The sequence below is a fragment of the Chelonia mydas genome, chromosome 1, assembly GCF_015237465.2.
Source record: "Chelonia mydas isolate rCheMyd1 chromosome 1, rCheMyd1.pri.v2, whole genome shotgun sequence".
NCBI classification, from domain to species: domain Eukaryota; kingdom Metazoa; phylum Chordata; order Testudines; family Cheloniidae; genus Chelonia; species Chelonia mydas.
This window is the reverse complement of record NC_057849.1, coordinates 78,849,540-78,876,796: the sequence shown is the minus strand read 5'-3', so window position 1 is coordinate 78,876,796 and position 27,257 is coordinate 78,849,540. Positions and strand designations below refer to the sequence as shown.

Sequence of the window (27,257 nt, the reverse complement as noted above, 5' to 3'; positions counted from 1 at the left end):
ACACTTTCCAGGCCTGCTATCTCTTGGCCTCTCTCTTCCCACAATGAAGTGCTTTCTCCCAGGTACATACGCTCTCAAAGAACCAAAGCCTCAATGACTTATTCAAGCTTTTCTCATATTATATATATATATATATATATATATATATATATATATATATATATATATATATATATAGGGGGGGGGGGTAGATATACCCAAAAGGGAACAGAAGTCATCCTATATGACATAGGTCAGTGATTCTCAGACTTTTGTACTGGTGATCCCTTTCAAATAGAAAGCCTCTGAGTACGACCCCCCCTTATAAATTAAAAACACTTTTTATATATTTAACACAATTACAAATGCTGGATGCAAAGCAGGGTTTGGGGTGGAGGCTGACAGCTCGCGACCCCCCATGTAATAACCTTGCAACCCCCAGAGGGGTCCCAACACCTAGTTTGAGAACCCCCGACATAGGTGGTCAAGTCATGCAGCCAGAGTATTGAATTCTGACTACTGAATACTCCAAGATTTATTTGATGCCAGCAGTTCACAAACAACTCAGTTTTAGAACTTGTAGCTTTGCAAACTTATTTGAGTCTATATGAACAATTGCAAAGAACTGTTTGAATCATGGAAAACATTTACAAATAAATTTGTGACTGACAATTTGTGACAAATTACTCTCTTCTCTGTATGAGCTAGCTGGATAATTGAATAAATTATTCATGAGCAGATTTTCTATGATTAACAGGAACATAGTTGTTGAATATATTATTCATCCATCTTTGTGAGAATAAACTGAGGAAATCAGATTGATTCATGATGAAGTTTGTACAGACAAAAATGGGCCAAATAAAACAAACACACAAGAACAGTTAAACGAGCTACTTTTGTGAAAAAGTTGCATGGCTTTTCACCCATGAAGGGGCGGAGAGAAGAGAATGAAATGGAAAATACTATTTGTAAATCCTTGGAGCTCAGTGACCTTTGTAAGATTTTCCACCAGCAATTGACACGCAACAGAAGCATGCACAGTCTAAATTTCAAAGAGTAAAATACTCTGGATAGCAAAAGTGACTGTGGTTTGCAGAATGACAGCACTGAAGACATATTTCGTTAGCAATGCGTCTCATTCTGTATTTATTCAGTCTGGGTGGGTGTGCCTTCTGCTTAACCATCTGATGTGTGATCTGAAAAAGTTGGTAAAAAAACTCTTGAAATCACTGCACTTTATAAGAGTAAACTTACTACAAGTTACGATGTTGGATGCAAAGTATATGAAAATAGTTTTTTGCTTATTTGTAGACAGTAATCTCAGCCACTTCTGCTAATTTGTTACTGGTATTCACTAGCTTTAATAAATAGAATGTTAAAATGGTTTTATAAAATAAAGTATTTCTAAAAAGCTAAATTTCTACGAGTTTATGACAAATATCCACTTTCCTGTGAGTGACTCTGAGCTGGTCATACCTACTAAAAAAAAAGTTTCACTCTGGTCTAGATTAAGAGATTCCTTCCCTACACTGATTTTACTGAGATCGTCAAAGACAACGATCCCATTATTCTTAGTACTGAGGAACATTTAACAATTGCAGGTAGACATACATACGCTAGCTCTGCTAGTTCAGTAAAAATAGCAGTGCAACCAAGGTGGCACAGGTAATGGCTCGGGCTAGCTACTGGAATATGCACCTGGGGGTTGGGTGGGATTGTATTTTGGCGACAAGCCTGAGCCATCGCCCGTGATACCATGGTCATGCTACTATTTTTAGTGCACTAGCTTGAGGAAAGAGCTGGAGCGTGTCTACCCAAACTGGGAATCACACTTCCCTGCTGCTGTGTAGATATACCCACAGAAGTTAAGAGCTGAAAAACATCCTGGATGAGGTTTTCAAAGTCTTGTAAGTGACTTTAAAGCACAAGCCATAAACTTTCAAATGGACTTGTGCTCTTAAATCACTTAAGTGCTTTTGAAAATCCCACCCCGCAACTAGTCTGGCCCCTACTTGTGCAGTAGGTGCCTCCAGTTTTCACAAAGGCACCTCAGTGTCTCTCTCTTTCTGCCTAGTCTATTCTTCCACCTATCTTGTACTGGCTTCATTAGGCTGGATGTGCCACTCACACAATTTTCTTTAAAATGTTTCAGTCATCTAATAGGGATCCAGAAAATTACCAAGCAATTAAGTTGACCAGTTGCACAACAGGATTATTGAATATCATATATTGAAAGAACAGTTCACAAAAACCTCATTGCTTGATGTTTGTTCAGTATACAGAAATCAGAATTGATTTGCAAACAGCATAAAGGGCTACATTCATTGGATAGTCTGACCAGCTCTAGTTCCTAGATCCATGTTAATAAGGTATCAGTTCCTTTGAAGACCACCAAAACAGTTTGAAAGGAGAGAAGTTGAAAAAAGAAATGGAAGGAAAACGTAAGGAATCTATTGCCACTGTAAAACAGTTGGAAAAATACAGAAAATATACTTTGCATCTATTATTAATGTCAATTCAAAATTGCATATGAAAAGCTCAGTGATTCAAGTTAAAACAGCCATTACCCTTTGTAACCATCACTTATGCAACTACCTCACGCTTTCTATTCCATTCTATCTAGGTTGTGACACCACGCCCACCAACGTGGCAACTGTGTGATGGCTTAATCACCGTAGTGATGAGTATTGCGAAACATTGTGAGGGTGGAACACAAGCTACGCTCTTACCTACATAGTTTTCAGCCTACTAAGATAATATTGCCCAATAATAGCCCTCCTAGAGTTTCATGTGAGAGTTAAAAGCCTCTCTGAAAACCCCAAAAAACCTTTGAATATAAAGAAAAAAAATTGTTTAAAAAAAAAAAAGCAGCTCAAGAGACACCATGCATGTCTAGGAATAGTCCCTTTAAAATGGACTATTAGGGACTAAAAGCAAATGGGAGTTGAGGATGCTCAGCATCTTGCAGGAGTACTAAGTATCTCATAGAATCAGGCTAGCTAATAGGGGAAGGAGGCAAGAAATAGAAAATAGGAAGAGGACAAGAAACAGGCATTCATCAGCATTAGGCCAGAACTCTCAGAGCTCACATGGTAGCATCAAGGCCAGAGATCAGTAGCAATATTTTTAAAAGATACAAAACAAATCATAAAGGAGCAGAGGAAAATATATAAATTTAAGCATAAAATTTTTTAAAAGCACATTAGCTCAGCAGTGAGCTAAGGTTTTGTGAATTTAAATGTTTAGCTTGTCTGGTTCTTACTCCATGAATATCATATAGTAGCTAAGCTAATCTTTCCTTCATTTAAAAACAAGTTATACACAAGCAAAAAACCCAACAGGATTATCCATTTTGTCAGTGTGAAAAAGTTAGCAAATCTTGAAGAGCAATTGAGTCTGCTTCTGTGAATATGCAGACAAAAGTCTATTGGGTTTTTAAGTTTTGTTAACATCTGTTGCACTGTGGAGTTACACACTTTTCCTTACCTGCACATAATGGAAGTTTTTCAGAAATTTCCCACTGCTGCTAACACCAGTTCAGTTCCACTCGTAGTAGCAACATTAACCACCAGCATAGAAGAGTCTCCAGCTGCTATGCCGTCATTCCTGCAAGGTGCTGAGCACTGTCATACACCTTTATAGTGCCACAGTTTGTTCTTCCATTCACCTTTCCCTGTCCCTTCTCACTCATTTTTAAGAAAAATGTTTTTAAAAAAGACTATGTTAAAGCAGGATCTGTACCAGTACCCCATAGCTGGAAGACTAAATCTACTCACCAGGGTAAATTCAACTTCATCCCTCCTGCAATTTTGAAGGAATAGTTGTAGCATCTTGCTTATGGGATTTTTATTTAACCTTTTCAAGACCATCAATCTTTTCTTTTTATCAGACCTCTTTCCCTTCCTGGCCTCACTTCACCTTTTCTTTCCTATAATAGATCATAAGGCATCTTTTCTTGCATTATTTTCAGCATCTGTTCTCTCATTCCTATTTTCTCATTTTACCCCCTTGTATTTTCTTCTTCATTTCTGTTCAATATTCTCCTCTGTATTTTCTCCTTCCTTCTGCCTCCAAAATCTTACTTTTGATTCCCTACTGCTTTTTTCTAATTTAATTACCTCAGTCTTTCTTCCAGTATCTCTCTTGCACACATCCATCCTTAGACCTACACATCTAAAATTTGCAGTTATAATGTTGCAGATATTTTTGCATTTAATACATATACGGACATTGTATAAAAGGTCAGTTCATCACAACTCTCACATTAGCAACTACTATAACAGAGAATTAATTTAATTCTGATAATGCTGTTGAAGACAAATCTTTACACGGAGAAAGTTATTATTGCAATTATTAGCGTGTGCAAAACTGGAGGCTGAAATACACGTGTTCCACTTCTGTGGGTTTTTTTGTTTTTTTTGGTTTTTATTATTAATGGAGCATCTCATCAAGGATTGTTTCCCTTTAAACAGGAAAAAAGAACAACCATATTAGAAAGTTACCCTGTGAAAGAATGTTAAACAGAGCTATTGACTGACATAGTCAACACTAAAGAAGGCGTGGATTAGTATTAGTTTACAGAATTATGCGATAATATCTTTGCTATTCAGATTTGTGATGAAAACACGTCTTAAAGTCAAACACTACTAGCCTTAAATCTGTGCAACTAAACCCTGACTTTCAACTGCTCTAGGTATGTTTGACCACTTTTTTACATGACTACATTGATCACACCTGAGGACAGTCAAAATTTGAAAGTATCTTCTGCAATGTGCTGCAACATTTGAAAACAGCCTTCGACATGGGTATGAATTAAAATGGATACACTATTACCACATGGATTTGCCCAGTTTCTTTCAACAGTTTCTTCTTGTGAGTTATTCACTGGGCTCCAGAAAATTTGGCTGTAATTTAATATTCCATGTAACAGTGTAAATATTTCAGACTCAGCATTTTATTTCCAGTTAAATATATCCTGTCATGTATAGCTCAGGGATTAACAATGGCACATATGCAGTTCTACAACATCGGGTTCACAGGTGAGAGTGTATATTTACAGGAGGGCTTTTGTGGGAGACTAGAGAAATGGGAGAAGAAATATCACCCATATTACTCACAAAAAGTTAGTTAACTAATCATCCTTAGCCGCTTCATTGCTTAAAATACAATTCTGAGTCAATATCAGAGACCCGAGTCATTTTTACAGGAATCAAGTGTCATTACTACTGCCTGTTGCCTTTACCTGTTACATAGTTCTCTAGTCTTATGCTTACAACAGGTCTCTGCCCTTTCTTCAGACAGTGACAAGGAAAGAGTGGGCCACTTCAGGTTGTTTATACGTTTCTATCAATTTGGCAACCTTCATTTACACAACACTGGTTGGGGTTTTTTTGATCATTTGTGGAACGTTCTTGTGATAAGATAGCAGCAATAAGGGAGGTGGGAACAGAAATTTCAATCCCCTTCAATTTGTACTATATAAAATAATTAGTATGCTATTTTTGTAATAGCAATTATTTCAGATAGTACTAGAAGTAGAAATCATGCAAAATGTCTTAGTGACTATTATATGCCTAAAAATTACAAGAAACATCTGTTAGAATTTTGGTCTTTGAAAACATTTTGAAATTGTATTAAGTAAAAAAAATATATAAATATGAACTGATTACTAGAAGTAGAAAATAACCTGTTGCAAATGGAAGACACACTATTAGCTTAGTTGGCCAACATTACTGTCCTCTTGTATAGAAGTTTGCTCACTGTTACTCTGCAGATAGGAAAGGTACAGAAAATAATGCAAGTGTCTTTCCTCCTCTACTCTCTGCTCTCCCCAAAGCAAGAAATAAAACATATAGCTCCCAGTAGATTAAAAAAAAAAAAATCAGTTCTTCATGTTGCATGCGGGCTTGTCTATTGAAGAGACAACTGTATCATTCAGGGATTTAGTGGTCACTTACAATTAGAGATAATCTGACACTGAATTTGTATCTAAGAGTTTATATATAATTTGGCATGCATACCAAGAAAGTAGATAGTCTACATTATCTTTACAGGAGTCTTTCAACATACCAAATCCCAAAGGCACACAATGTATTTCTATAAAATAAGGTACCAGCACCAAAAGATTACAACTTCCATAATGCACCTTTGCACCCTTCAGTATTAGCTTCCATTCTTCAAACTGGATTTCCCTCCCCTCATCTCTCCCATATTGTTTTATGAATACCATTTGTTTTCGGATGGCAAGAGACTGAAGGCCAAATTTGCAAATGTATTCAGGTGCCTAAAGTCGCAGATATACATCTAGTGGGATTCACAAAACAGCCTACGCAGATTAGGTGCCTAACTCACATTGACTTCATGAAATTCACTATAAAAGCCAATTAGTAATAGTGATGTTATCTAAATTAAAGTTATCTCAGGAGTGTACTTTTTAAAAGGTAACATGCGTGAATCCTGATCTGAACATATAAATTCCTTCAAGAAAGTTGCTCTTTTTTCTTATATGGCAGTTAGATTTGGTTGAATAACTTCCAACTATTTAAATACCAATAAGGGTTGACTGGTGGCACCATAATCCTCACTAAATGTATTTGAATTACTCTCTCATCCATTCCCACGCTACACTTTATGTCAGAATTTTTCAGACCTTTTCAGCCTTTCTGTATTTCCGGCTGTCAACTAAACTGCTGTGGTTTTCAGCTTTTACAGCAGAACACTCTTACAAAACAATCAAGGTAACCAAACAATATACAGACTATGATCGCTTACAAAAAACACAAGATAAGCAAGATACCACTAAGGATCACTAACTAGTAAATTACCCTACAGAATGACCTAAATCCAACAATCTTAATTATAAAAGACTTCAGATAAAATAAATAAGATTAAATAGTTTAAAAGATTGACATGTATACCAGTTACTCTGAAAAGCTAGATTTAATTCCTGATACGCAAGTCCAAAGTCCAGAGCATATTTTATTACTTACAACCATAAATGACTCAAAACTTAAGCATGTTAACCATATGAACTTTGAATATTTTATACCCAATGTTACTATGATTTATGATACTATTAGACTATACAACGTGTAATGAGTTCCATTCTCTTGACATGTGCATACTTCTCATTGATATAAATGAAAATTACACATTACAAAGATTCAACTGCCATAGACACTGATACACATATGGAATTACCAACTCTAAAGTATTAATTCAAGTTTTATGTTTTTAAGAAAATACTAGTGGTAAATGACATGAATAGAAACACTCAATTCATGAAACCCTTAAGGACGTTTCTGGTGGTATTCTGAAATGGGGTTCCTGAGGGTTTTTTTTTGTTTGTTTGTTTTTAACAGCTGTCGTGTGACCAGGAAGCTTAATTACTACAATGAACATATATTTTAACTATGTGTAAGAAATATTTTTCCTTCTCATCTGAATGCAAACTTAAACAACATAAGAAAGGTCATACCAAGTCAGACCAGAAGTCCATCTAGCTCAGTAGCCTGTCCTTCAATAGTTGCCAATGCCAGGTGCCCCAGAGAGAATGATGTTTCAACAATTGCACTTTAATCTCAGGTTAAGTAATATTCTGATGTATAGACAGGTCAATTATCGATAAGTCAGTGAAATCTTGCCCTTTAAACTTTTCATTTTAAACAATTAAATTGCAGTTTCTAAACTTGATTCTTCCCCATTAAATTTAACACTAAGGAGGATTTTGTTCTTATTTACATTGGTATAAAAATTGGAATAACTATTGAGGTTAACTACAATGCCACTTGTATTCCTGAAGTACATGACATGCATCAATTGCATAATTCGCTGTTCTGCAAATTTAAAAAGTGTGAAATTGCAGTTCTTTGAATAGTTTAAAGTTGTATTTTCCAACTTACTTAAAATGTTTTCTCCTTGAAAGTAAGGAGCTATAGCAAAACCAACTTCCCCACCCAACTCAGCCAACATATCTCAATTCTGTCATGTAGCATGGCCACCAATGCGCTATTTTATAGTGGTTGCCAAGAAGAACAAAGTTTGAATTCAAAGTTGCTAGTAATGAAACAATAGCAAATTAAATAACTGAGCCACTTACTCACACATTTGCTTGAGGTCTTTTCTTTTTAAAGACAGATATTCTAGGATTCCCATTTTATAAGCCTTTAATTCTGAATTCTCCAATCCAATTGTGGTACCCTACAGCGGAGAACCAGCTACAATTCCCTGAAGAGCTTGTCATCAATGCACCTTGAGCTGGCCAGATGGTCCCTTTCATCGTTTGTTGGAGAGTCTGAGTGTGTTGCCTCCACAATGTTCTCACAATGCTAAGCTAGGGAGCGAGAAATGGTACTGTCCCAATACTAACACCCAGGCCAACAGACCACAAGTGCAGTTCTCCCCATAGATTTCTCTCTATTCTCTTCATTTGTGTATCTTTCATCTTTTCTTTTTCTGTCTGTCTGTCAGATGTTTATGACTGTACGCCAACTATTGAAAAGAATCAGCCCGTCCTTCCCGCACACAAAAAAACCCACTCCCCAATATAATTTGGCTTAAAAATCACAAAAATATTAGGTTTAGATTTGTCCTCGTTTTACTTGCCATTTGATTTTAGAACATTTACAGGACACTTGAGTCAAGTTTTTCAGACTTTTCTCTGCAACCACAAGGGCTAGAAACTGATGCTTTTAAATGAAAGCTGAGATTCTCAGAATCACATGACTCCAGGAGCCAGGGTTTTACTAAAACCACCAATATTACAAGTCTTGCAATAAAAGTACGAGAAGTTGGTAACATTGGTCATGCGTCAAAGTCAACACTTGGAATACTTCTAAATATAATGCTTTCCCCATTGATGCATAGAGGAGCACAAGCATGGATGAGACCTCCACCAGCACCAGGTTTCAGAGTAGCAGCCATGTTAGTCTGTATCCGCAAAAAGAAAAGGAGTACTTGTGGCACCTTAGAGACTAACAAATTTATTTGAGCATAAGCTTTCACGAACTACAGCATCCAATGAAGTGAGCTGTAGCTCACAAAAGCTTATGCTCAAATAAATTTGTTAGTCTCTAAAGTGAGCTGTAGCTCACAAAAGCTTATGCTCAAATAAATTTGTTAGTCTCTAAGGTGCCACAAGTACTCCTTTTCTTGTTGCGTACACCAGCACCAGTTTCACTCTGCTTTTGGTGATTGAGCACAGGAATGGGCATCATTAGACCAGGATTCTACGCTCAGCTCAGCTACTATTTCCATTGCAATCTGTATGTTTCCCATTTGATAGCATGTATGTGGGTGGTGTTACCAATCTATCAGAGCACCTCTCTCCCTGTAACATACTTTTACAGTTGCAGTCCACAGAGATACCTGAGCTGGAGCACCATTGGTACAGGAGGGAAGGCACTATGGGCAGGGTGCTCTGTGTTAGAGCCCTGTACCTTTGGAATTCACTTCCTCCCTTAGTCCATAAAAGTTTGATAATCTTTAGTGTGTGGCAAGGCCATTCTTTTCTCTATCTCCCATAAGGACATGGGTGATGAGTTAGGGCTGGGTAGCAGTGAAGTGGAACTCGGGTGGGGGAGGGAGGAATTTTTGGGGAGGTTAATTAAATTTATATTCTTTTAGGTTATTTGATTTGATCATGGTGCAATTGATGGTTCTATTTATGTCTTTTTTAAAGATTGCCCAGGGTGAAACCATTTTTGGATGGGTGAAGAGGAGCAAAAACACAAATAACTTCTACTGCTATAAGTTACTCACTTAGCTCAAAATGTAGAGCTCTATGCCTTGGAGTTAAAAGTGCCAAGTTATTTTGTTTTAAAAACTAGGAAATTACATACAAGCCATTCTCCATCCCCCATGTTTAAAGAACGATAAAGTTACAAAGACAAGCACTTAAAGAGTTAGGAAATACCAAAATTAAAGTTGCCCATGCAACCTTAATTAAGCCCCTTTATGTTTGCATAAGCTAGTCTTTAATAACATCATATTCTTCATTCTGCTTCATTCAGTGCACAGAATGGACAGTGAATGAGGCGAGGGTTGTCAAAAAAGCAGAAGTATTCCACTGAGGTTAAGGAACTAATTTAAGGCCAGAACCCCTTGTACTGAGGAACCTCACCATCAATATAATTTAATGGGAGCTGAAGGTACCGATCTGATCATTAAGTAGCATGAAGGCTAGTTAACTATTGCTGCTTAGTATGTCCATGAACATTTGACTCAACTTCTGCTTAAAATGGAAGCCTATTACTTATTTAAATTAAGTTAGTGAAATATTTAATTACATATTTAATTCAGTCCTTACAGAAGGCTAGAAGTGGGGTATTAAAGTTTAACATTACTCCTTCAGCACAAGGTTTTGGAGCTTGCGATAAATTATTAGAGATTCTTTAATGCTAAGCTTTGCAACACAGGAAATTCTTTCATAAATTTTTGGCTTACTACCTTTTTTCCAAACTTTTTACCTCTTCACCAGCATTTATTTTGTATTACCCATTCACCCATTGGAAATAAAAGGTCTTCACTTCTTTAATTAGTTATACACTACTGGCTCTGCATTTTACTCTGATCGAGGCATTTGTCCACTTGAGACGGACAATCCCTATTCTTTAGCATCCATATCTGTTGAATAACTAGGAAGCCCATGACTAGAGTTTCTAGTATCAGTAAGAACATTTGAAATTTGATATTTCACTGAGGTAACTGGTAGTTTTAAAAGCTATTGCACTATTTTTGTAAGAACCCTGCGACAACTGGGAACAACTGGGTGTGTCATTTTAAAAAGAACTTGGTAGGAAGTACTCAAGGTTTTTAAATAGTAATTGTGTTGCTAAATGAAAGTCACTGAGCCCATGTTACACTCAAGCTAATATAACTGAAGAGACCCAAATGAATCAGAAAGGCAACTCCATGCTCTTTCAAATTAAAAACCATTGAGAAGTTGGTGGGTTTAACAATAATACCATCTCATTTAGTTCTAAGTATAATAAATGTTTAGGCTAAAAAACTGTGGCAATAAATTACATACCCTGAAGAGAATGAACAGAGATAGCCAACCATGAAGTAAGAAGAAATGCACACAACTCTTTGGGATGCTGTATGATGGACAGTGCCACCGGGATCATTTATTTTAGACATGACACATTGCTATACTACACCAATAGCCAATAATTTCTAGAGATTTACAGAAAAACTGAGCCATAAATATATCAGACACTAAGCCCTGTTCCCATCTTCACTGGCAGAAAGTCATTCATGCCAATATATTTCCCATGTCACACTACTGCTCTTCTAGTCACTTAACTGCCGTGGTATGAAGAGATTTGCAATCTTCTATACATATAAATACCAGAATTTGGATAATTCAACCTGCACTTTTTCACAAACTTCCATCTTTAACAAAATGTTAAAGCAACTGTTTTAAAAGCATAAACTAGTTATCAAAGAGAATAAAAAACACTAGAAAATTAAGAGTTCTATTTAGCTCTATGGCAAATACAACAAATATTTACAGCAGGAATTTCAAATTACAGCTACCAATCTCAACTGTGAGATGAGGAAAGACTCAATAGAAGTTGGAGTAAATTAACTTTTAAGCACACTTTTAAACATACCAATATAACAACTCTGCAGTGCTTATTGCATATTCAAGCCTGGATTTTGACATGTGGCTCAAAGAACATGATCTGATTAGAATTGTGGGCTTTTTTGGTGTTTAACAGACATTAATAAAGTCTCAACGACACAGTTGCAACCACATTACTGAAGATCATCAGTTTGTTTATATCAATCGCTATATCTTGGTATGGCTTCTATCAAGATAGGACCCTCCATAGCAATGCTGTCTTGAATCCACACAAAGTAAAACTCCATCTGTCTTAAGGTGTTTCTAATACCTGTTGTGTTGGAAGTGAACTCCTCTTCCTTTAAAAGCCAATTTTTTCTGGCATAATGTAAATTAAGTATTGTTCGGTGTATGATCATTTATATTCTAATAATTTGTAATTCACCAATGTGCTAAGTACTGTCCCTCACACACAAGAAGAAAGTTCCTGCCCTGAAGAGCTTACAGTTAAGAAACAATTGATCTAATCTATTTTTAATAGTGTAAGACACATACTCTAACAACAACTGAGTCTTTAGTTGAGTTCAGCACATAAGCTACAGTTGCTTATTGTGGGTCCTGAGATAAGACCAAAGACTAATTCTGGACCTGCAGCCTTGTTTTCAAATGTCACAGAGGAAGACAATTGCAGATGAACGTGTGTTGCTTTTAGCTTTACATCTTGCATGACTCTCCTTGATTGCTGCAATCAGTGAGCTCTCAAAATCTTTCAGTCCAAGGTGGCAAAACTGCTGCCATCAGATCTTGTCATGGGCCAAGAACTCCCTGGTGTTGAGTTCAACATTGCAAGATTAGAGAGTGGCTTTGAGAGGTCCTTGTAACATTTTCTTGATCTACCCCTAAAATAAGTTCCAATCTGCAGTTCTCCATAAAAGATGGCCTTCAGTGTTCTACTGTCAAACATATGGACCAGAGGACCATGCCATCTCAGCTGCAATTTCACTATAAAAGTGTCAGTGCCTATGATGTTGCAGCACTCGAGAACCTTGGTGTTTGGAACCAAATCTCTAACAGTGCACTAATACGACATAGGTACATTACTCAGATGTTTAAATGCACTGTGCTATAGGCATACACTAATACCATACTGTACACCCAAATGCAGCTGATTTAAATGTGGGCAACTAGCCTCCGGTGAAAGCAGAGAAAAAAATTTGTTTGGGGATTTTAGGAGGCCTTGAACAGAAGTAGAGGATACAAAAATCCTTTATGAAGTCAGCATACAGTAGAAGCTCAGAGTTACAGACACCTTGGGAATGGAGGTTGTTCGTACCTCTGAAATGTTTTGCAACTCTGAACAAGAGGTTTCTGGATGGGGTCAGAGGTGGGGGGCAGTGTCATGAGGGCTTCTGACTTTCAGGGTGTCAGGGCCCTGGACGGGGGCTCAGGGCTTCTGCCCCATGAAAGCACCAGGGCTCAGGGCTTTAGACCTGGGGGGAGTAGTGGAGCTTCAGCCCCGCAGCTCTGTTTCCAGCTTCTGCCCTGTGGGGGGGGGGGGGCGGGTCGCCAGAACTCAGGGTTCCCCACTGCTCTGTTCCTGGTTGCAGCTGCAGGGGAGGACACGCCGTGGTTCGGGACTTTAGCTACGTGGGGAGAGCTGGGGCTGAAACTGGTATTCCCCTCATAGCTAAAGACCCAATGACCCCAGAGTGACTGAAGCTGAGAATGAAGCCGCGGACCTGAAGCACCAAGCCCTGGCTACCCCTATGGGGTAGAAGCCATGAACGGAGCTGAGGGACTGAAGCCCCGAGCCTCAGCACTCCCCCAATTCTAAAGCCCTGAGCCCTGGTGCTATTGAGGATCAGAAGCCCTGAGCCGACCTCCCCACACCTGGATCCCCCACCCACCCTGCAGCAGCAGTCCAAACCCTCCACGTCTGAAGCCCTAAAGTCTTGCAGTACTTGTGGTTTCGTTTTTGTCTCCACTGCTGCCTGATTGATTACTTCAGGTTCCACATGGTGTCTGGTTGACTGATATATCCGTAACTCTGGTGTTTGTATCTTTGAGGTTCTACTGAAAACAAAATCTTTGTCTCTTTATGACACCACCACCACCACCACCACCACCATTAACTTTATACAAAACACTACTGTAAACAAGGAATAATGCATTAGCATCGAAACAAAATGCATACTAATTTGGAACAAGCTCACCTCATATGGTATATGAGAAACAGCATCAAAGTTCCTAACACGACGCAGTGTACCAATTTGAGGCAAGTATATATATTGTATATAATTCCATCTGTATACGTCAGAAACCTATCACTTGTATGTAATAAGAAATGAAGTGAGCTGTAGCTCACAAAAGCTTATGCTCTAATAAATTTGTTCATCTCTAAGATGCCACAAGTACTCCTTTTCTTTTTACGGATACAGACTAACACGGCTGCTACTCTGAAACTTGTATGTAACATTTCTAATGTTTTTTTAAAAGACCATTTAGAGAGTCACTTTTTGAGCACATACTGTTAATCCGCTGACAACCTTATTATGTTATCTGGGAACTCTCTGCAAGAGACAGCCTTGCCTCCAGGGTGATTACGTGACATTCAATCAACTTTCTGATGAAGAGTTATCCTAGTGTAAAGCTCTACCAGAAGTTTAGCAGGAAATGACCACTCACTCACTCTCTCCTAACACAAGTTTTGTGTGTGCCAAAATTTGCCAGGATATTCAATTTACTCCTTTACAATGTGGTCAAACTGAAATGTCATGGCATTTTAGACATATTATGGAGCTATCATATGATACAGGTTACACAGAAAGTTGAACTTGTATTCAAACAAATTAAAAAAGCATGACGGTATGGTATGCAAGTATTTTCATTCTGCTCTAATCTTTCTGTATATTCGTACACATGAACCATAAAAATGATCAATGTTTAAACCTGCTTTTCCTAATAATTGAATAAATGGGGCCCTGTTGTGTGGTGGGTTTAAGATACTATTTTACATTACTATATGACACACCCATATTTGATCCCACTTTTATTTCTCTGGGAACTAGTAGAGGAACTAAGGGTGTTAAAGGAAAAGTTCTCAAAGCCAATTAAAAGGAAGGATAGACAAGTGGTTAGAGAATTAGCCTAGGACTTGGGAGATCTGGGCTCAAGTCATAGAATCATACACCTGGAAGGGACCTTAAGAGGTCATCTGGTCCAGTCCACTGCAGTTATGGCAGGACTAAATAAAAACTAGACCATTCTTGACAGGTGTTTGTCTAACCTGTTCTTAAATATCTCAAATGATGGAGATTCCACAATCTCCCTAGGTAATTTATTCCAGTGCTTAACTACCCTGACAGTTAGGAAGTTTTTTTCTAATTTCCTTCCGAGGCAGTCATTTCCCATTTTGTATGTGTGCAATTGTTCCTCCATAAGTGGAGTACTTTGCATTTCTCCTTATTGAATTTCCTCCTATTTACTTCAGACCATTTCTCCAGTCTGTCCAGATCCATTTGAATTTTAATCCTATCCTCCAAAGCACATGGTATCATCCGCAAACTTTATAAGTGTACTCTCTATGCCATTATCTAAATCACTGATGAAGCTATTTAACAGAACCGGACCCAGGACTGATCCTTTTGGGACCCCACTCAATAGGCCCTTCCAGCTTGACTGTGAACCACTGATAACTGGTTTGAAAACAGTTCTAGAGAGTATTATGCACCCACCTTATAGTAGCTCCTCTAGGTTGTATTTCCCTAGTTTGTCTATGAGAGGGTCATGCTAGCCCAGCATTTCTCAAATGCTGCCAGCAGGGGCTTTTTTTTTTTGCGGCCACAGCCCCTGGACTGTTACTGGGGGTGTAGGAGGGGGCAAAGTAGTGGTCCCTCCCTGTTGCTCCTGGATGCACCGCCTTGGTGTTTGCTGACAGCACCGGCAGTCGTGGTTGGGCCCTACTCCCCTGTGGAGACACCTGGGGCACAATGCTGGAGGACCAGGCAGCCAGTGAGTTCCCCACCTTCCCAGGGGTGGTGGGGTTCAGGCTTTGGGCTTCAGCCCTGGGGTGGCGAGGCAGCGGGGAAGCAGGCTCTGGCCACAGGGCTTTGGCTCAAGGCCCCCCGCAACCTCACCAGGGCTTAATTTGTCCCAAAGGCTTGACAGGCCTGAGTAAGTCTGCTGTGACAAGCGATATTTGTATGCTTGCTGATATCACTTTTCACAGCAGACTTACTAGCTAGCAATAAATAAATTACAATGATTTGGAAGTGTAAATGTGCACATTTAATTGTTCTTCCTAAAGCAAATTATGTATTTTAGGAAAAAGTGTGAGTGGCCACCAGCAAAAGTTGTTGGCTACACTCTGAGGCCACCAAAAAATGTGTCTTGAGAACCCCTGTGCTAGACAGTATCAAATGCCATACTAAAGTCAAGATGCATCACATCTATTGCTTCCCCCCTCTACCCCACATCCATAAGGCCTGTTACTCTGTCAAAGCAAGCTATTAAGTTGGTTTGACATGATTTGTTTTTGACAAGTCCATGCTGACTGTTACTTATCACTTTAAGAACATAAGAACGGCCATACTGGGTCAGATCAAAGGTCCAACAAGCCCAATATCCTGTCTTCCAACAGCAGCCAATGCCAGTTGCCCCAGAGGGAATGAACAGAACAGGTAATCTAGTGATCCATTTCCTGTTGCCCATTTCCATATCTTTAATATGTTTGCAAACTGATTGCTTGATTATTTACTCCATTTTTGGGTACCGAAGTTAAGCTGATTGGTGTGTAATTCCCTGGGTTCTCTATATTTCCCTTTTTATAAATGGGCACCATATTTGCCCTCTTCCAGTCCTCTGGAATCTCTCCCGTCTTCCATGCGTTTTTGAAGATAATCGCTAATGGCTCAGATACGTCCTGTAACTCTCAAGGAGCTGACTGAGGAGGTATTTCATCAGGCCCTGGTGACTTGAAGACATCTAAATTGTTTAAGTAATTTTAAACTTGTTCTTTCCCAATTTTATCCTCAGTCCCTACCTCTTTTTCACTGGTGTTCACTATGTTAGAGGTCCCAGTCATTACTAACCTTGTTGGCGAAAACTGACAGATTTCCTGAAAGACTTTGGACAAGCCACTCTGTGCCTCAGTTCCCCATATATAAAATGGGGATAACACTACTGCCCTATCACACAGGGGTGTTTGAAAATAAATACATTAAAGACTGAGATGCTCAGGTATCACAGATACTAATGGGTGCTATATAAGTATGTAAATGAGATAGACAAGTCTTCTTTCATTTCATGGCTGACCACCACCACCCAGGCACACCTGCTACTTTTGTGACTTGTGGTTAGTACTCAGACAAGTTGGACAACATACCTTGCACAGAAGTTTGTTAACTTACTATGTGACCTCCCTCAGGTTTCAGATTGTCAGAATTTACTTTTCTGAAGACTGACTAATCACACACCATTTTAAATTACTCTTAGCTATATTTAAAGTCAATCTAGACTAAAATAGGGATTTGGAGACTTTTGTGAATAATTATAGTAAGGCAGAGTTTACAAACATCTTAGCTCCTTGTACTGCATAAAGTCAAGAATGCCAACATTTTGAAACTCAGCAGCTCAATCATCATCAGCTAAATCATCAGGCCAAATAAATCAAATATTTTAGAAGTATCTTGCTATCATAAGCATAAGAGTTTAATCCTGAATTAAGTTTCATTTTGCAATGGACATGAAGAACATTTCCGCATATTCCCATGCAAGCAACCTATACGAGAATCTTCCAGATTGAAAAAGCTGGGTTGTTTCACTTTTTTCCCTCATCACCTTTACCAAGGGGGGGGGGGGGGAGGGGAAAGAGATAAGAAGAAGAAGAAAAAAGTGTTCCTACCAACTCAAACAATTGTACAAAATCAAAGGACATGTGTATTCAGTAAGTATCCTGGAATTTAAGATAGTCAGTTTCCGTCCCCACCCACTGTCCCCCTTCCCCTACTGGAACTGAACAATTGAACAAAAGTGCCAACCACTACAAAGCTAAATAGCCCAAGGAAAAATTTGCTGCATGCCATATTTACCTTAGTAACACCTGTTAACTACCAAGTTCTTGGCAGCTTATTAAGGGCTCTATGCTGTTCTCATTGAAGTTAACAGAACTCCCATTCAAATGAGAAAAGCGTGAGTCCTAAAATTATGGGACGCAATGAGTTATATTGCGAGAACAAACATGTCTATTTCATGGGAAAATATTGTCATCTGTAAACAGAACAATTACTCTGAGTGTAATCCAACATCTAGTGGTCTCAATACATTGTACTTAGTTCCTGTTTCTCTCCCCACTCTGAAGTGTGATGTTCAGTAACAAATCTTTGAATGATATTCTGAGTGGAGAGAAGTGTGGTACTTCAGAAATACAATACTCATACCCACAGCAACTCATCTGAATGCCACAAATTACTAGTCTAATCCTTGCGATTTTTTTCAACTACTGATTTCAAAATTTAAACAAATAAATCAAGAAATAATTTTTTAGAATCTATTTTTATCACCTTCTGGTTATTATAGCACACAATTCACCTACAGAGTTTATTTATTCTAAAATTAAATTGTAACAGAGCAGTTTCTGCTTCACGTCTTTAAACACTAAATATTAATTAGCAAACCAATATACTGGTTGGTTTTAAAATACTAATTTTAAATTACAAAGTAAGGTTCATTATAGGAAATATTTGCACTAATTATATCAGACCTAACTTTAACAGACTTTAACAAAGCTAAGACCGTTCTGAGCTACACTGCTTCAAAACTGCTCTGTTGCTACCTGTTTTAAGCAAGAATTTTCTAGTCAAACATTTTTTAAAACTCTGACTGTAAAACATATTAGCTAACTTTAAAAATATTAAGTGAAAAAAAAACTTACTTGACAGTAACTCGACTGGACAAATCCTGAAGATCCCCAGGATGAAAGAGCTGAGCTGCTTTCAATCCAATATTTTCACAAGCTTTCAGAAAAACATTTATATTATCCTGTGAAGAGAAGTGGAAAGTGATTGCTTAGTTAAGCAGCACTGAGCAGGTACTTCAAGTTGATTAGTATGAACGCCCAAGTTTCAAAGTCCAGCTCATGGAAATTAAAAAAAAAAAGCAGCAGTCTTCCAGATCATAAATACTAGCAATATTTCATATACATGCTGGGCTAGCTTGTAATTTTTGTGACTGACACACACATTAAAGATAACCTGGTATAAGGCAAGTGGCTAGCCAGTAGGCAGCAATCTGCACTTTGATGTCAGTTCTGCTCTGCAAACAAACGCCCTCTTTCTAGCTTTGCACGACAAGCCTCACCTCTCGCCTTTAAAAATAGCTCCAGCTACTGACATTCACCCACCCAGAAACTGTTGGCAATGGAGGAATAAGAGGAGGAACATTCTGTTTCTATGATTACAGACTACAGAATGATTGTGGAATACGGCACCTGGAATCTGGGTTTGGTTGCTGAGCAGGCTCTTGAGAGAGAGAGAGAAACCAAACTGCATGATCAAGGAAGCAGCAAAAAATATTTTTTTATAGTGTGAAACTATAAAATATAGAAGTGGTACAGTACTCACTCATTGCACCTGCTACAGACCAACTGCCTAATAAAGACAGGGTAACCAATATACAACTGTAAAGATTGCACAATTCACTATTTCATTTTCTACTTCATAATCAACAGGCAATTTACAAGAAATTCTCTCTCATTATATATCAACAGAAGAATTTCCCTTTGCACACACTTCACAACTCAACATGGTAGAAAGGGTTACAGGAGACGGGAGGCTAATGTTACTTAATTCATAAGCTAATATAGCCTTGTCGTTCAAAGTTTCTGTACTTAAAGTACTAGGTCAGACTTTGCACAGTCTGTAAAACAGCCATTTCATCAACTCAGTACCACCTTAAAACATCCTTTCCCCCTTTTTGCTCTCCCTTGGGGAAAGAGCTCAATAATTTAAATTATAAAAGCCCCTCCCCGCCCCCCCATCCAAAACAAAAAACAAAAACAAAACAAAAAACAACCAGAAGTATCAGTAGCTTCCAATACAAAGCACTGTTTAATGAGTGAACTTCAGTTTTGGTAGGTCCTTAGACTCCAGTATATCTTAGCATATTTATGAATGGATAAATTCAAGTTTCATTTCAGGAAAATGCCTGTATAACATTTAACATGTAGACAGTATTGTATTATACCATATGTCATAGACCCCAAGCCTCACTGGACATGGAGGCCCATGGAACCAGAAGCATAATTCCTCCAGGTGTAGGCTGTTCCCCTTATGCAGAGGGTGGAATCGGGGACAGAGTGGCACACTGGCATAGGCACAGGAACTAAGGATGAGGGAAGTACTGCAGCACCCACAGCTCTAGGCCCTGGCTGCTAGCCTCAGGCACACCCCCAACTATGGCCCGAGCCTCGGCACCCTTACTCCTGTCCATGCCCCCCCCCCTTCCAGAGCCATGGATCTCAGGGGATAGGAGGGGCACAAAGTAAAGTTTGGGGGAACACTGCTTTACAGTTTCCTTAGCTGACTTTCAGCACCCCCAGGATAAAAAAAGTGTTCAGCTCCACTGCACACTGGAGAAGAGGCAGGGCCATAATCACAACCCTGCCCCCACACACACAGCCTTGAACTGAGTGCACTGCTGGCTGTACAAGCAGTGAAATTATAGCTGCCTCTTGAGTGGGTTCACTGTGAGGAAAGGCTCTCATGCTCTCTCCCCTCCACCCAGTGCACACACACAAGAGGCAGCCTCAATCTGGCACTTAAGGTGCACTGTCAGTTTGTTCTGGCCTACAAATTTACCTAACCTTAGACAGGAAGGCAAATTTATGGAAACTCAGAGCATACCTTTGCCTTCGGTGATTTTATAAACTGAATGGGGCCTCAGAAGCCTCAATGAAATGGAGAACACGCACTGTACATTGGCCTGCAGAATGCTTCACGGCCAGAAGGGGCAAAAAAGGACCCCATTACCCTGAAAAGTACAACAGCTGGAAGGAGAGTAACCATGACGCACTCTGATTGGGGAATGACACTGAGATAGGAGGAGCTGAGAGGCTAGACAACTAAACTAGGAATTGTTTAAAGGCCTAGGGAGTCCGAGAAAAGCATGGGGATAAAACTGTTACTGAGCTGCTGTGAAAGAATGCGCCGTTACCCTGGGGGATTTGGAGTGATAAGGGTGGATTCAGGAGTTAAACAAAGGTGGCATCTTTTCAATGGGTGGGCATACCAAAATCAGAAGAGAAGAATCAGAAAGTACTGGATGTTCCAAATAAAATGTGAAGTGGGATCAGAATGTGCAGATAAGCAAGGAAGGAAGGGGTCAGAGAAAAGAAAATTGGGTCTTGCTGCCAAACAGATAAGCCAAAGTTGCTGGTCAGGTTGGGAGAGGAGAAAAGTTGTGTACACAACAAAATTAATTCTGAAGATGCTATACAATATTTGCTCAAGACAAAGAATCAAAACGTAACAGCAAAATAAATTTTTAGGACATCAGAAGCAAGAAGCCTGCTAAACAGCCAGTGGGGCCACTGGACGATCAAGATGCGAAAGGAGCACTCAAAGAAGATAAGGCCATTGTGGAGAAACTAAATGAATTTTTTGCAACGGTCTTCACAACTGAGAATGTAAGGGAGATTCCCAAACGTGAGCCATTCTTTTGAGGTGACAAATCTAAGGAACTGTCCCAGATTGAGGTGTCATTAGAGGAGGTTTGGGAACAAATTGATAAATTAAACAGTAATAAGTAATAAATCACCAGGACCAGATGGCGTTCACCCAAGAGTTCTCAAGGAACTCAAATGTGAAATTGAAGAACTAACTGTGTTATGTAATCTATCATTTAAATCAGCTTCTGTACCAGATGACTGGATAGCTAATGTGACGCCATTTTTTTTTAAAAGGCTCCCAAAGCGATCCTAGCAATTACAGGTAGGTAAGCCTAAACTTCAGTACTAGGCAAATTGGTTGAAAATATAGTAAAGAACAGAATTGTCAGATACACAGATGGATATGGTTTGTTGGGAAGAGTCAACATGATTTTTGTAAAGGGAAATCATGCCTCACCAATCTACTAGAATTCTTTGATGGGGGTCAACAAGCATGTGGACAAGGGGATCCAGTTGATATAGTGTACTTGGATTTTCAGAAAGTCTTTGACAAGGTCCCTCACCAAAGTCTCTTACGCAAAGTAAGCTCTCATGGGATAAGAGGGAAAGTCCCCTCATAGATCAGTAACTGATTAAAGACAGGAAACAAAGGGTAAGAATAAACAGTCCATTTTCAGAAGGTAAATAGTGGTATACCTGAAGGGTCTGTATTTGAACCAGTACTATTCAATATATTCATAAATGATCTAGAAAAAGGGGTAAAACAGTGAGGTGGAAAAATTTGCAGAAGATATAAACTACTAAAGATAGTTACGTCCAAAGCAGACTGCAAAGAGTTAAAGGGATCTCACAAAACTGGGTGACTGGGCAACAAAATGGCAGATGAAATTCAATGTTGATAAATGTAAAGTAATGCACATTGGAGAACATAATCTCAACTATATGTATAAAATGATGGAGTCTAAATTATCTGTTACCACTCAAGAAAGATCTTGGAGTCATGGTGGATACTTGTCTGAAAATGTACACTCAATGTGCAGTGGCAGTCAAAAAAGAGAAGAGAATATTGAGAATCAAAAAAGGGATAGATAAGACAACAGAAAATATCATATTGCCTCTATATAAGTCCATGGTATGCCCATATCTTGATTACTGCATGCAGATCTGGTAGCCTCATCTCAAAAAAAGATACTGGAATTGGATGAGGTACAGACTCGGGCAACAAAAATGATTAGGGGTATGGAACAGCTGCCATACGAGAAGAGATTAATAAGACTGGGACTTTTCAGCTTGGAAGAGAGATTACTAAGGGGGGATATTATAGAGAGCTATAAAATCATGACTGGTGTGGAGAAAGTAAATAAGGAAATGTTATTTACTCCTTCTCATAACACAAGAACTAGGGGTCAGCAAATGAAATGAATAAGCAGCAAGTTTAAAAGAACAAAAGGAAGTATTTCTTCACACAGCGCACAGTCAACCCCTGAAACTCTTTGCCAGAGTATAACAGTGTTCACAAAGAACTAGATAAATTCATTGAGGACAGGTCCATCGATGGGCTATTAGTCAGGATGGACAGTGATGCAAAACCATACGCTGAAGGGGCCACAGCCCTTAGTTTGCCAGAAGATGGGAAGGGGCAACAGCAGAAGGATCACTTGATTACCTGTTCTGTTCGTTTCCTCTGAAGCACCTGGTACTGGCCACTGACAGAAGACAGGATGCTGCGCCAGATGGACCAATGGTCTAACCCAGTATCGCTGTTCTTATAAGATTGTGGAGCATTAGAATGTCATCATGCTAGTGCACCACAGCCAAGAAATGTCTTTCCAAATAGCTAGCAGCCATTTTAAATTCTTACACAAATAAAATACATTAAAATAAGTTTTTAATTGATTTTTATCCAAGTTCCTATGGGGTTATTAACAATAAGTGAAAGTGACCGAAACCAACAGCAAGCTTGAGAGCATCTCCTTAAAATATAGGAGCAGGAACAACAGTGATGCTATAATAGAATGGGATCCATCTGGTCAGGTAAAATGTGTGGCAACTAAGGACATTACGTGATTAGATCAACACCTCTCCTTACAAAATAAATAAAAATCAGTAAACGAGGTTGTAAGAAATAATTACAGGAACTCAAAGATAGCAGTTTCAGAGTAACAGCCGTGTTAGTCTGTATTCGCAAAAAGAAAAGGACTACTTGTGGCACCTTAGAGACTAACCAATTTTATTTGAGCATGAGCTTTCATGAGCTACAGCTCACTTCATCGGATGTAGCTCACGAAAGCTCACGCTCAAATAAAATTGGAAAGATAGCAGTGTAGTTTATTATGTAAGTTATCTCTCTATGGCTCTGAACCAGCCTCCAACAGGAGTTGTGGGGACAAACAACTTGACTAGTTTTAAGAGAGCTTGACAAGCTTGTGATTGCATGATAGGTTGCTTGCAAGGGTTGGGGGCAGAGATCAGTAGCCCTGTTTGTCCCTTCTGGTTCGCGGCTTTTGTCTGTAAAATCTCATAGAATCATAGGACTGGAAGGGTCACGAGAGGTCATCCAGTCCAGTCCCCTGCACTCATGGCAGGACTAAGTATCATCTAGACCATGTGGGGCCAGGAAGGAATTTTAACTCCACCTCAGACTGGCAGTGGCCTTGTGGGTTCGTCTTCATCTGCAGCATGGGGCATGGGCCATTTGTCAGGCTAGTCTGTGTGTGTCTCATTTAATTCTCTGCCATTGGTGCAGCTCAGTATCTTTTATTCTGTGCCTGTGGCACACAATAGCTTAGTCTCCTGGGGGTCTAATTTTGGTTCCTGGGTTTAGTGTGGGGGTGGCTGGATGGTAGCTTGTGATGTAAAGGAGGTCAGACTAGATTATGTAGTGGTCCCTTATGGTCTTAAGTTGTATGCCTCTTTATGGTTAGAAATCTGACAAAGTAAAAACAGCAGCTTACGGAATAGACTTACTGCGTGTCTATTTCATGTCACATCGGTGTAGTTTTCTAGCTAAAAAACAGTTGATGCTGCTTTTTACTCCTGTTTATACCACAGGGTAAATTCAGATATGTGAGATTAAAGGAAGAATAGAATCCCACTCTTACACCAAAATGAACAAACAAAATTTTAAGCGAAACATCTTGAACAGGTGGCCCAGCAAGAGAGAATAACGCTTTAACTTTCAGATCCCATGTTAATGCTGCAGAGCAGGCAGTTAGAAAGCCATCTTTTTACTGGTGCCACCGAAAAAAAATGGATCTGAAAGACACTGAGACAAATGGAACCTATAAACTTATTTTTAGGGAGTAACTTTTCATACCGTAACTGCACTTTAACAACATTAAGGTTTGATACTACTTGAAATTTGAAAGATATTCTGCAATCCTAGTAAAGTGCACTTTACTAATTCCATTGTACTCAAGTCACCTCAGGTCAGCATTGATGTTTATACACCATTTTATACAACTATGAGGCTTAATTGTGAGAGAACTTAAGACTGAAGGTCAGACACAAAATTCAAATGCAGTTAATTTTTGGTGGGATGTTATATGCAAAAAAGGAAAAGCAATTTCGGCTGCTTCATGTAGGACTCACAAAAACTATAAAGATGACATGAAATGAACACCACAAATGCTGACTTGCATGGAAATATTAGAATTCAGTATTTCATTTTGCCTGAATCAAAGTAAGCCATATCCCAAGATAATTCGATGGGATACTAATAGCAGATTCCCAACCTGTGGTGAGAAATATAATCTATGCTTTGGTCACCCACAAGCAGGAATTTAAATGCTACATATCTCAAGAATGAGGGAAGATGCTACACCCTTCCAGGGGTGCACCTGTCTCTCTGCTCTGTCACAGGGGATTGCTGGCCGCACAGTTATTCCTGTTTCTGCTGCTGAGGCTTTGCTATACAGTACTGTGTTAGTGCTGCTCTCTGCAATCTCTGTGGTAAGAGCCAGGAAGCAGCACTATGTAAGGGAAGGTGTGAAACAAGCAGCAGTAGTGAGGTTGGGAGAACAGACCCCTCAGCTAAAATATGGAGAAGGGAAGAAAGCCCCTAAAATGGAAGCGAGCAGCATGGATGGACAGGGAAACAGGTGGCAGCACTAGGGAGTACAGTAGAACAAGAGCAAGGAAGAGGAGCACCATGAAACAAACAGAGAAAGAGGGAGGAAAGTACTGTAAAGAGGGAGGGAAAAGAATAAACAGGACTGAGAAACAAAGCACAATAAAAAAAGTCCATAAAAAAAGAAAAAGCAAATGAAGGATACAAGAGAATAGAAAGATATAGGCAAACCAAAAAAGCTAGATAGAACACTTGTATCAAGGTTTGAAATAAGGGAGTGGGCTCATGCTCCAATTTGTTACAAAGAGAGGTCTCTAAATAAGAGAGGATGGAACTACTGTCTTATTTTGACTTATCTTGTGGCGTTTAAACATAAGGAAACATGCTAATTACATTAACATCAACTTACATTTATGAACTGAACTTAAACTGGAAAAATATCATCCAGTTTACAGTTATGGCTCCCTGATTAGTTGTCACTATGATGGGGGGTGGTGGGAGAGAGAAGGAAATCCAGAGCTTGTTTACTTTGAAACAGACTTGCTTTCTTTGGAGTTTAGTCACCCTGGGTGGGAAGCATATGTTCACCTTATGTAACAGTTTCTGACATTTTATATGTATACTGAAATGCAGTGAGATCTTGTTATTCAGCTGGGGCAAACAGCTTTTTAACATTAGTAGAAACACAAGTTGTCACATCTTTAGAATTCAGGGACTCTTAAAAATAGCGGTTTGGGGGGGAAAGCAGTCTAGTTAAAGTACTTGGAGTTTGAAAAAAACAGTTTCCACCGGACAACACAAAAGAGTATGTAATCCTCCAACCCATAGATTGGGATCGTCTGCCATTCCAGTTAACTGTAATGCAAGCACACACAGAATTAGACCTACTGAACTCAAGTAAGTTTCTTTTGCCAATTTACAACTTTCATAAAGGAACACACCACCCTAAGAACTATGAACCAGTGTTGATTTATGTTAAAGTACCACATATTCACCTGGATGAGGAGTTAGTGCCAAAATTTCTTTAATTTCTACTCAACACAAAGAAAAAAAGGCAAAGTGATGCTAAGATTTCACAATGAAACACCTGAAATTCAGGAAATGTGGAACTGGGTGGGAGTAACAGAGTGGTCTCTTTGCAGAATTTGGAAAGCTCTCCTGAGCAGGCATTCAGTTCTGGGTTGCTTAGAGTTCTGGTATGTCAAGTAAAAACAACTGCAGGACTAAAAATCTGCCATGCTTTGAAGAGCTACATCAATAAAGCATAAGGGACACTTTGCTCTTCAGGAATGCTTTCAGCAGGCACTCTTTCTTGAGGACCCCACGGTTTCAGTCCAGGACCAGGGGAGCTAGCCAGCCAGCAGGCTTTAAAGCCTGCAATCAGGGCCAGCTCCCTCAATTACCCAAACATATAACATATTGTCTGCCTCTAGAACTTTACTAATCAAGCATTATTCATTAGTCACAGCACAGATGTGCATGCGAAGTGGGTAGTTTCAAGATGCAGAAATTTGAGTTATTCCCCCAAAACACAGTGGTTACAAATTTTAAAAGCAGGAACAAAACGAAAACACTCCTTTCACGATATCACATAGCAACAAACAGATGAACAGGATTAGCTCAAATCTTCCATATATTTCACCTTTGGGAAGAAATCAAGCATAGACAATTTCATTCTAAAAGGTATGGGAAAGTAACAAGTGTGGGATGGGGGGAGGGAGAAGAGGGTTATAATGAAAACATTTTTACTTTAAAACTATAGAAGTCAATGAGACTTTTGTAATATACTCAGACAGGCACATAGGCCAGTAGGATCATGTTACCCACTAAAAATATGCTATTTCTTAATACACTATTTATGATACTCTAAGTATATCCACAGCTTTGGCGGTGTAAACCATGCCACCTATATGTTCCACAGGAAGCCTGCTTGCAGACACTTGGGAATATACAGTAAAAAACAAAAAAAAACAAAACAA

The 27,257-nt window shown here is 39.0% G+C and overlaps 1 protein-coding gene across 25 annotated transcripts in view; it reads right to left on the bottom strand.

Moving 5' to 3' along the window:
• The window catches only part of LMO7 (LIM domain 7), a 183,312-nt gene that overhangs the window by 70,870 nt on the left and 85,185 nt on the right, over positions 1–27,257 (bottom strand). For 24 of the 25 annotated variants that reach the window (XM_043534123.1, XM_043534145.1, XM_043534097.1 and 21 more), the window contains one exon: positions 18,477–18,583. In XM_043534123.1, coding sequence (XP_043390058.1) covers positions 18,477–18,583 — 107 coding nt within the window. Of the gene's footprint in view, positions 1–18,476; positions 18,584–18,795; positions 18,848–27,257 lie in introns of those variants that run through there. The other variant, XM_043534074.1, reaches the window with a different exon arrangement.